The sequence below is a fragment of the Haliotis rufescens genome, unplaced genomic scaffold (assembly GCF_023055435.1).
Source record: "Haliotis rufescens isolate VD_foot unplaced genomic scaffold, xgHalRufe1.0.p SCAF_1, whole genome shotgun sequence".
Lineage (NCBI taxonomy): Eukaryota > Metazoa > Mollusca > Gastropoda > Lepetellida > Haliotidae > Haliotis > Haliotis rufescens.
In genome coordinates, this window is record NW_025963779.1 from 77,114,356 (window position 1) to 77,126,419 (window position 12,064).

Sequence of the window (12,064 nt, forward strand, 5' to 3'; positions counted from 1 at the left end):
AAGTCATGTAGTTTGTCAGTGAAACCGAAAATGCTGGATACATTGCTCAAACGTTCTCTGTGAAAGGCCAGATATCCAATTTCATATCATGCTACTCGTCGAAAGTGCAAAGTTCATAAAACACCACTTTTGGTCGTTTTGAAATGCGATTTCACAGTACCATGCCTAAGTGAAAAATGACAGATGGAGAGCCATAGGAAAGCTTGAATCCGGTACCTCACAGCTCAATTCAAGGAACACTACATATGACGTATGGCGACTTTATCAACGGAAGAACCACGTCAGATACCGTACCCGTAGTGGCCGCGCACCCGTGATAACTCCTCGCCAAGACATGGATTCGAACCACTCATCTTCGACACAGGGTCCATACAGTAACCCTGGCAACAGAGGGGTATACAAACAGGGATATGCAGCACTCCCACATGTTGCTATAGTTGTGTCCTAGTATCTGAACCAGAACAACTCTAATGTGTTACCCTGGCCTGCAAGATCCTCTGTCATCAGTTGAACATGTCATCGTTTGCGACGTCATCCAATCCTCCAACAACGTTGCAGGAACGTCGGCGTATCTTTCCCAGGTCGGCAATGTCATTCCCCTAGCCTTTCTACAACGTCACGGGGAGAAGGTCAAGCCTGCAACATTGGACAATGATGTGGACACACTCGTCACTGACTGTGTGAACTTTATGACAGGAGGGCTGTTAATTTGGACTGTTGCTAGTTACCTTACATCGTTCTTTCAATGTGATATTAACCCTCTGGCAGTAAAATATTGATCTATTCTCGCTGTTTTTCTTTTGGGGATTCCATGAATTATCTGTTTTCGTATCAAAATAATATTATTATGATAATATGTGTTCACTTGACTTGACTAAATGTTTGATTTTCTTTTAACAGATCTATTCATCTATGATCTGAAGACAGAATAATGCTAATAATCATCAAATGATCAAACAACATTGACGTCACGAAGCACACTGAACAATGTACAACGGATATAAGACTGGTGTGTATAGGTAGCGTACATCGATACAACCCAACAGGACAAACATTCAAATGAAGTCAGCAACGATGGCGGATAAACTGAACATTCACGTTCTACAGTCCCTGACGCCGTTCAATAATCACGGGCAGGATATAGTGTCGGAAGCGGCGCGCGCGCTGCTGGTCAGCTGTGTGAAGGCTGACCTATCAGTCCATGACACTTTCTTCCCCACGTCGCTCCCCCACAGCTTCGTTGCCCAGGTTGAGCCACGCCTCTTCCCGATGACCAAGCTGGCCACTGCCTTTGTGGCCTATACCATCTCCCGGTGTAAGGATGAGTTCAAGTTCCACCAGTCCATTAACAGACAAGCGGCGGAGGATCTCCTCAGGGACATGGTGGAGGGACTCCACTGGAAGAAGCTAGGTGAGTGAGGTCAATGACATCCATATTTTGTAGTTGGTGAATGAGTGAGTTGTGTTTAACGCCGCTTCTAACAGTATTCCAGTTATATCACGGCGTGTCAGCTTAATGTGGGAGGAAAGCCCGAAGTGATGCAGGCATTAGACGTTTACCACTTTGGTGAAACCAACGAGCACAGGTGTGGTGCTGACAAACTTTTGAAACATAATCGGGGCGAACCGGGATTCGAACCCACAATCATAAGTTTCTGGCGTGCCCAAGGGACGCAACTCTGCACAGCGAATTGCGGTGCCTTAGACGGCTGGGCCACCATATTTTGTATGTACTCGTCTTCATGCAATTCAACCTTTAGATGTTGGTTAAATATGAATACTATTTTTCCTCTACTATTCATCTGGACTCCAATACACCCGGCCTCTAATTAATGCCGAGTCTCACCTTTGTCCAAATAATAGAATCCGGGCGGTGGGGTAGCTTAGTGGTTAAAGCGTTCGCTTGTCACGCCGAAGACCCGGGTTCGATTCCCGACATGGGTACAATGTGTGAAGCCCATTTCTGGTGTCCCCCGCCGTGATATTGCTGGAATTTTGCTAAAAGCGGCGTAAAAGGATTTTACTTTATAAGACGCCGGGTCTCGAGATAAGTTTCCTATTTTATCCTGTTATATATTTGGTGATTAATAATGAGCCGTATCCTGCACAGACTCTTTGTGTGACGGCTGAATTTGCGATTCGGTAGGTAGTGAGTTGTCACCGTGCCATCATTTATCAGAATAGACGCGGGGGCAACGACTTACACGAAATTAATAGACCCCTGGGGTCTAATAGAAGAAAACGTTAATAAATAACAACTTCTTGTATATTTGGTAGGACATGTCAGGGCTACTTCTTGCCCCTTCATCGGGTGAAAGGCTGAACGCATGGCTGTATAGTTATATACATTCAGGTTGTTTATACACAAGGTATTTCTATACAGTAATCATACTCTGTGTACACATAATCTAACTGTACACAACGTCACATGACTTCTGAACAGTTGTACATACGATATATAAAAATGAGTGAGTGAGTTGGGTTTAACGCCGCTTTTAACAGTATTCCAGTTATATCGCGGCGTGTAAGCTTAAGGTGGGAGGAAAGCCCGAAGTGATGCAGGTCTCAGATATTTACCACTTCGGTAAAACCCATGAGCGGTATAGTGCTGACAAACCTAGAAACATAATCGGGGCGAACCGGGATTCGAACCCACAATCATAGGTTTCTGGCGTGCCCAAGGGACGCAACTCTGCACAGCGGCGCCTTAGACGACTGGGCCACCCGTGCCCCCTATAAAAATTAGACACTGCTTACCTCAAGCATCAAAACTGATAAAGAAAATCGAATAACTAATAGTGTACATGTGCTATGGTGCACCGGTGTTGTGTCAGTGCTATTTGTTTGTTTGTTGTTTAACGACACACTCAGAAATATTCTAGCTATATGACGGTCCTATGTAAATGACCGTCTGGACCAAACAATCCAGTGAATGATATTATGAACAACGATGCACGTCGTCGAGGTATAATGACACGCCATCAACCGAGTCATCCAGCCTGACCACCCGATCTAGCTGGTCGCCTCTTACGACAAGAACATCTTGTTGGGGACCAATTCTATTCCGGAACCCCCACTGTGGTATCAGTGTTAGGAGATTAAAACATAAGGCTGAAAAAGGTGAATTACAAGCCAAAAACAATTCAGTCAATTACTTTTTCTAGATTAAAACTACCGATAAGCGAGAATATTGTTTTCATGAAATTCGTACATTTATGTCCAGAATGATATTTTTATATATATGCGAAAACGTACGGAAGTTGGGAGGGAAGCAACCCCAAAAAGATTACCTAATGAGAAGTAGTGAAATGAGATATTGGACAGACATGAAATGAGAGTTTGGGAAACACTGTTAACTTTAACAGGACACTAGGCTCGGGCGAACTGGCAGACGGAGCGAGTTTGATTGAAGTCACTCAAACACCACTGTTTTTATCTATTAGCAACATTTTTTCTTTTTATAAAATATACCATTGACTTATGACCTTAAATGCAATGTATTAAGCTGTGTTGGGCACGGGCATCTAACTAAGCAGCATTGATCACCTTTAGGGTAAGATTCAGCCGCATCTTACTGACTTTTAATTGTGTGAGTGGCCTCGTCGGGGATGCAGCAAAAATACAAAGGGGAAAATATATCGTTCTAGATGTTTTCTTTTCATAGTATACCCAACACATTTGTGACAAAGCCCATTCTGTTGACAGGGTAGTAATCAGGAGTCGAGAAAAGTAAAAAAGTATTAATTTTGTATTTAGTTATTGAAAGGGTACAATATGTGAAGTTGAGTATATCGATATATAAATAGAATTCTGTTTATAAGGAGCACTCTTGATTGTCGTGTATTGCTTCACGCACCATCGAATATCCACAGAGGTATAAATACCGTGTTATTTGTTGAGCTCGAATAAACCTTCCCGCCAACATCAGTCTATGTAAATGCTTGCAATTCTATCGAGGCCGTTATTTTATTTCTTGGTTAACAAATTTTGTGTTGGTTGTCCACATAATTATATGCACAGCCGCTGTTTTAACTTTGTGTTTAAAACACCGGATATGGTTGGCACCCCCATCCCCCCCCACCCCCCACCCCCCCAAAAAAAAAATAAAAAAAATAAAATAAAATAAAAAATAAATAAATAAATAAATAAATATAAAAAAAATAATCAAAATAAATAAATAAAAAATAAATAAATAAATAAATCATATTCTCAATTGTCCATGTCATTATTGTGAAAAGTGACAAAAAGTTGAATAGGTTTTTGCGTTTACATGACATTAAAGTCACTTTGCTTGGAATACGGGAGACGTTGTACATAGTATTCGTCATGGCGCTTTAGACTCGTGTCGGGCATGAAAAAGGGAGACGTTTCTTTCGTGAGTTTGATGTAGGCTCAAAATGTTTAAACTGGCATTAATATATTTTTTCCTACATTTCTGATTTAAGAGTCGGTGTTCCGTAAATCAAGTAATACAACAATAAACGCCTGAGGGTTATCACGCGATGTCCCAATGGACCCCCGACATAACCACATGGATGAATCTCTGTTTCAGGCTTTGCCTTGTACACCATGTCCTACCCCGACACAGTGAGAGACCACAAGACGGCAATAACTCTCCGAGACTACATGGGGGACGACAGGTGAATAAATGTACTCTGTGACCCCGTTAATTCATTGTATAACAAGTGTTATCGTTCCAAGGAGCAAAATGCTGGAGTAACAGTGACTGAGTGAGTTGGGTTTAACGCCGCTTTAAACATTATTACAGTTATATCGCGGCGTGTCAGGTTAATGTGAGAGGATGCAGGTCTCGGACGTTAACCACTTCGGTGAAACCCACAAGCACGGGTATGTGCTGACAAAGCTGAAGTGTGGCAATACATGTATACCAAGTATACCTGGTCACTAGTAAAACCACCCGTGACGATCCGGGGTATAATAGGTCTTCAGCAACCCACACTTGCCGTAAAAGGCGACTATGCTTGTCGTGTGAGGCGACTAACGGGATCGGGCGGTCAGGCTTGCTGATTTGGTTGATGCATGTCATCGTATCTCAATTGCGTTGATTGATGGTCATGATGTCAATCACTGGATTGTCTGGTCCAGATTCGATTATTTACAGACCGCCGTCATATAGCTGGAATCTTGCTGAGTTCGGCGTTAAACAAAAAACAACAACAACACAAAAGTAAAACGTGCAAAAATGTTTAGAATGTTGCAAAAAGGGGTGTGCACCCTCCTCTGGATCCGCGTATGACCCTTTAAGTGAAGGTCCCACGTCTACTATGACCATATACACGCCATGCTAAGTCACGACTTCTACGTCGGGCCCCTATGTTACAGTCACATCTGGGCAGAGAAGCTGTTAGCGGAGATCATGGACCCCGCATGGACCAACGCCATTTTGAAGAAGATCATCAAGGGGAAGTACTCGGACGAGGATTACAACCGCGACATGAACGTCCTGTTCGTGAAGCTTCACCTGCTGGACCCCCAGTCCGTCATCCCCGCCTTCCAGTTCCTGCTGGGCCAGAGAGGTCAGTAGAGGTCACCAGAGGTCACCAGAGGGTCAGTCGGACGGTTATATAAGACACTGCCGCGAGCCATCGTTGAGCATGCTGCAGCTGTCGTAATCATAGATATTATGTTTCATTAAGACTGCAACAGGTCGATGCCGTAAACGTAATTAAGCCAAACGTGGGCTCTGGTCACCCTAGGCTCGTAAGCCACCTGTGCTGGCAATTTGTAACAGGCGTACACCTATTTTCAATAGTGGCCTGTTATACGTACTACGAATGCACAATTCTGCAAAACCAGATACGGTATATGGTCTCTGGCAAAACGCTTAAACTCTTTTTTAGTTGGAAATCCCACTTGTTGAAGGGTTTCTACTGGGAAATTCAACATCAATACAGAGGGGATATACTCCCTACACATCACTGAGTCATATTTTATGTCTGGATTTCAAATATCCACCTAATAAATAGCAAACATTTTTTTAAGGGAATTCAAAAGAAAAAAATATTCTAAAATATCTTAGCCTCTTTACTAAAGAGTGAACTTATCTCTCCGACTTTTTCTTACTTTAAATCACACTTACGTTTTGAATTAATAGGCATTGCAAAACATTATTTAATGCAAATTTCTGTGATTAATATAGCATGTAATTCATACATAAATCACCATGACAGTCACTTTCTCTTCAATACAGCCTTGCCTGCCGTGAACCTGGAACTCGCTACTCGGAACTACCTGGGAGGCATCCTAGACTTTCAGGTGATCCGACCGGAAGTAGAAACAGCTCTGCGCAAGCCCAGTGTACCCCTGAATGTGTCCCGCCTCAGCCTAGACGAGGTGGAGGTGTTCTATGGCGTCCATGTGGACGAGTTTATTGTGACTGAGTGCAGGAACATGGGCTTATGGACAGGCAAACGGCCAGAGAACTATAAGATGTCCAAGCTGAAAGAGAGGTGTAAAGTCATGTGATTGTGATGGAATAAATAGTATCATGACCGACGAAGAACAATCTGAGGACTCTATATGAACAGCTTCGGCGCTGTGTCATACGGAATGTAATGACTCCACTACCTGTACAGGACTTCGCTGCTTCATCTTACAGAACGCGATGACTCTACTTCCTGTGAAGCACTTCGTTCCTTCATCTTACAGAACGCGATGACTCTACTACCTGTGCGGGTCTTCGCTCCTTCACCTTACAGAACGCGATGACTCTACTACCTGTGCGGGTCTTCTCTCCTTCACCTTACAGAACGCGATGACTCTACTACCTGTACAGGACTTCGCTCCTTCATCTTACAGAACGCGATGACTCTACTACCTGTGCGGGTCTTCGCTCCTTCACCTTACAGAACGCGATGACTCTACTACATGTGCAGGACGTTCGCTCCTTCATCTTACAGAACGCGATGACTCTACTACCTGTGCGGGTCTTCGCTCCTTCACCTTACAGAACGCGATGACTCTACTACCTGTGCAGGACTTCGCTCCTTCATCTTACAGAACGCGATGACTCTACTACATGTGCAGGACGTTCGCTCCTTCATCTTACAGAAAGCGATGACTCTACTACCTGTGCGGGTCTTCGCTCCTTCACCTTACAGAACGCGATGACTCTACTACATGTGCAGGACGTTCGCTCCTTCATCTTACAGAACGCGATGACTACTACCTGTGCGGGACTTCGCTCCTTCACCTTACAGAACGCGATGACTCTACTACCTGTGCAGGACTTCGCTCCTTCATCTTACAGAACGCGATGACTCTACTACCTGTACAGGACTTCGCTCCTTCATCTTACAGAACGCGATGACTCTACTACCTGTGCAGGACTTCGCTCCTTCACCTTACAGAACGCGATGACTCTACTACCTGTACAGGACTTCGCTCCTTCCCCCTTACAGTGCGCGATGACTCTACTACCTGTACAGGACTTCGCTCCTTCACCTTACAGAACGCGATGACTCTACTACCTGTGCGGGTCTTCGCTCCTTCACCTTACAGAACGCGATGACTCTACTACCTGTGCAGGACTTCGCTCCTTCATCTTACAGAACGCGATGACTCTACTACCTGTGCAGGACTTCGCTCCTTCATCTTACAGTGCGCGATGACTCTACTATGCGTACAGGGCTTCGCATCTATATAGGGCATGATATAGACTGCAGTGCATAAAACAAAAAGTGCACGTATGCACAGTGAAGTGCAATACTAATTCAAATTATTCCTTAATACTGGGGCATATATTTGCTGCCAAACCAATACGATGACGTATGCCCCACGGCCTAGTGCTGAAGACATTTAGTGCCCTGAAACTGCGATTGTGTCACTGTGATATGAGGGTACTTATTCAGCGATAGATTGATGTAGAAGAACTTGTTTTTAATGAACATGGATATAACGTACTAATAGTTATGACGAACTATTTCTAAAATTCCTACTGTGCATCCTAAATGATAGCAGACAAACTGGTGTTGGCCTTGAACTCAACTTGCTGGACTGACATTTAACCCGATCCCTGACACGGTCATGTGCGGTTTCTGTGATCCACATCGTATCTCCATATACGTGCGCCTGGCACGTTGTTACAGCTGCGCTACAGCTTCAGGCTGTCAATGGGGTCAGGCATGAGACCAAGAGCTTCAGGACTTCAGACATAACAGCGTCGGAACTCAACGTTTCTCGTCAGTGACTTACGGTGAACATCGTTCGAGTTTTAATGTTCAACATAGGACAATATATGTTCTGATAAATGTGTTCTCTATAGAGTACTGATGTACGGGTGTATGGTGGGCGGGTACAATGGGGCAACATTAACACAAACTAGATGGGTCACGCCTCAGTAGTTGTGTGGATGAGAAAATCCTCAGATTAAATTCAGATCAAGAAGCGTTGAACGTGGAACGTGAAAGCTAATCAGGAAAATCAATGAAACTCTCTCTGGAAATAGATATTACTCTAGTCTATATTCACAACATTACCAAACACCCCTCTTCATCTTCAAACCCCAGCATCCTTGCAGGTCGTCATGACCTGTTACAGAATAACAGAACCACCATTTTGGTCGGTCGGTCGGTCGGTCGGTCGGTCGGTAGGTCAGTGGCCACATAGAGCGGCAAGGTTCAAGCCGCATGATGCAGACACAGCCATACAACGTGTATTTTATGCTACATGGGGCATGGGATATGTAGATACATGCTTTTATCAAAGAGGGACAATATTCCACGGTCTGGGCGCCCTGGTGTAACTGAAATACTGTTCAAAGCTGCGTTATTCCAAACTCACGCCACGGTCTGGTGACACATAGTGTGGACATTTTAATTATTGGCATGCGTTTAACTCAGACATTGTCTGTGTTATTAAGAAAATTAGTTGCTTGTTTGATCAGTATCACACTTGAGCAGACAGACGAAGTGTTATGGAGTAACATTAATCAATCTTGATAGACTGCTGTTTGGGCCGAGTCAAATCCCACTCTAAATCCTGATAGAAACTGATACAACTCCGAAACCCAGAGCGTAGATCTGATTAAATCAATTTTATAAGTGAAACAAAAAATGTGCCCACTACACTGCCAGGCAAAAGAAAGAACACCCATGATGGCTAAAGATGAAACACACAAGAAATAGTTATTCGATGGTGATGTATTGGAAACTGGTATCATAGTTGTGTTTTGGACCTAAAGTTTATAGTGTTTCAGCGACTGTCTGTATCCTAGTAACGTTTTAAAAACGTTTGTAATGTTTTGGTTAAATCCATTTTACAAGTGTACACTTTCATTTGCCAGTTTACATATTTGAGTCCTTCAAGGAGAAACAACTGAATCAAACATCTATGTTTATGATTCAAACCATGCTCTCTCAACATATTCCCAAAGTTATTAGACCTTTAGATTCATCCTACCAGCATCAACGTATACTATATAATGCCTGTGATCTAAGTGTTCATAATAATATATGATGTTACCTTGACGACCTGATGTAAATACTCTCCTTGAAAGTCTCCTTAATCTCAGATTTTGTCTTCGATTCAATCCTCTGAGAGATGATTGTAATGAGGGTTATCTCCCCTGGGGTATCCTGTCTCGCAATAAGATGTTGCCTCGGGTCACGTGGTTCATGTAAACAGCCAATAAGAAGACTGGATGTGCCAGTACATTTTTTTATCATAATTATTATAAGGGTAAAGCTATTTTTCAGGGCATTATCATTTGCAGGAGCCCGAGGTCTTCCATTAACTGTTGAAAAGACCGAGGGCTTCTGCAAATGATAATGCCCTGAAAAAGAGCGGTACCGTTATTATAGCTAAAAAGGATGGAATTTGTTATCAAATAATAAGAAACAACAATCTCGGTTTCGAAACATTTACTGCAGTTAACACGAATGTCACTGACCCAATTTTACAAATATGGAAACGTCATAGAACAAACCAGATGACGTCACTATTAAATGATAATTCTATCAATTTTAGCTATAATATACTGTAAAGTCATATCCAGCCAAATATGTTTATGACAACTATATGAGACAATCACTTAGAAACAAAATATAGTATTCGGTAGAGCATACACGTTAAGTATGTAGGAGCTTGGTGTGCACATTTGTTGACTTTGGTGAATCTCAGCTGTACAAACTGCTTCCATTACTTCCACAATCTTGACCAACAAAAGACTGTATCTCCGTGTGAATATCACAGGTTTCAATCACTCGACTTGTCTGAAGTTGAGATCAAACTCGCTAGTGAAATGATAGCTTAATGGTGTCACCGGAAACACGTGTATTTTGTTACCATTCGGTTCGGCTCGGCACTTTGTGTTAGCGCCACAACACCTCGTTTTAGTTTGTACCTGAGGCTCATAACGACTCCTTGCACAGACCTATGTTTGGCCAAAATACTGTGTTCAAGTTACAGAGTCGTATAACCAGATCCAGCATCGTCAGGTCCAACTGGCCTAATCCTAGGATCATGGGGTCGTATTTGATATATTAGCTTGTTATTAGCTTGACGGATAATATGTTACCTGTATCCCCGTGACTAGCCGTCACTGCTTCCTGTGGATTAATGCATGCACGATTAACCTCTTCTGTGCCTTTTGATGATAATAATGATGATGATGATGGTGATGATGATGATGATAATGATGATGATGATCAAAATACATAGCACCATTTTTAGTTATCAATTGAATGTATATAGAAATGTGTTTTTGTTGATATTTCTTATTTTCGCTCGGAATATTGTTTTACGCGTGTCTTCGCACCTCCATCGCGATCATTGGGGCGTTTGTACGAAACATTAATACACAAACAACCGTACCATTGAAAGCGCCCTGTTCGCGTTCGAGGGGAGTTTGTTTTGAAATGTAGTGTAACGCCACATCACTTGCACATGTTGTGTAAAGTCAGTGCTCGTTTCTGTTACCTCACTCTTGATGTGAAGCTTTTGTATTTGCATAACTGTTATGACATCACCCTGTCACATTGTTTACTTTTGTATTTTTAACAATTACCGGATTCGACGTAATAAGCGCCCAGGGCGCTCTCAAAATTAGAAATAAGGGGATAATTTTCGTGGGGATAAATTTCGTGGTTTATGGTGACAGCCTGAAATGTTTATGTACGACAGATATATTTTTCCAGAATTAAATAGCCCATAATTAAGGGTGCATATTACACACGAGTGTGTATTATACGCGAATAAATAAGTCTTGTGTACATTGATCAGTTGAAATGGGTGCGAATTGGAAGGGTTTCACCAGCCAATATATCAGCAAATATCGCCGTGGGCGCTTATTAGAGCGGGGCGCTTATTACGTCGAATACGGTACTTATATTACTCAAAGACGTACCAACTGTTTTTATTAAGGTTATTTGCATGGTGTATAGTCTCTATGGTCCGTATATAGCTTATTCCATGATGGTGTACAACCATGTGATCTTATGCACTGAACAAAGCGTTTGTGGCACAGAACCACATATGAACAAGGTCTTTCAATTACCATTGTCGATGTATGAAACCGTTCCAAGATGTTACATGCAATGAAAGGCGACTGAAACTTTAAACATTACCTCATCTTGCTGCTTATCCATAACAATGAAGGGGCGGTCGGGTAGCTTAGTGGTTAAAGCGTTCGCTCGTCACGCCGAAGACCCGGGTTCGATTCCCGACATGGGTACAATGTGTGAAGCCCATTTCTGGTGTCCCCGCCGTGATATTGCTGGAATATTGCTAAAAGCGGCGTAAAACCAAACTCACTCACTCACTCACTTCCATAACAATGAGACTAGAGTGAAGTCTCATCAACCCTAGCAGAGCGACTAATGGTTTCTTTCTTGTCTTCATATTTGTATGTTCAATACTTACATCCACGTGAACAATGATTCAAGTGATTCAGCGAATGGTGTGTGATTCCTCTGCAAAACATGAATCATGTAAATCATGAAATCATGAAACATCACAAGGTTTTCAAGGAATAGTGCATGAAAGGCATTAAGCATGTGCAGAGAACCCCCGTTTACTATCACAAGAACGTTTGGACGTTATTGCT

At 42.7% G+C, this 12,064-nt stretch overlaps 1 protein-coding gene across 3 annotated transcripts in view; it reads left to right on the forward strand.

Annotated features, from left to right (window-relative positions):
- The window catches only part of LOC124147850, a 33,005-nt gene extending 22,373 nt beyond the window's left edge, over positions 1-10,632 (forward strand). For all 3 annotated transcript variants that reach the window (XM_046518652.2, XM_046518651.2, XM_048401241.1), the window contains exons 2-5: positions 901-1,411; positions 4,553-4,640; positions 5,344-5,537; positions 6,212-10,632. In XM_046518652.2, coding sequence (XP_046374608.2) covers positions 1,060-1,411; positions 4,553-4,640; positions 5,344-5,537; positions 6,212-6,486 — 909 coding nt within the window. In that variant the 5' untranslated portion in view covers positions 901-1,059 and the 3' untranslated portion in view covers positions 6,487-10,632. The remainder of the gene's footprint in view (positions 1-900; positions 1,412-4,552; positions 4,641-5,343; positions 5,538-6,211) is intronic.
- The last annotated feature ends 1,432 nt before the right edge of the window (positions 10,633-12,064 follow it).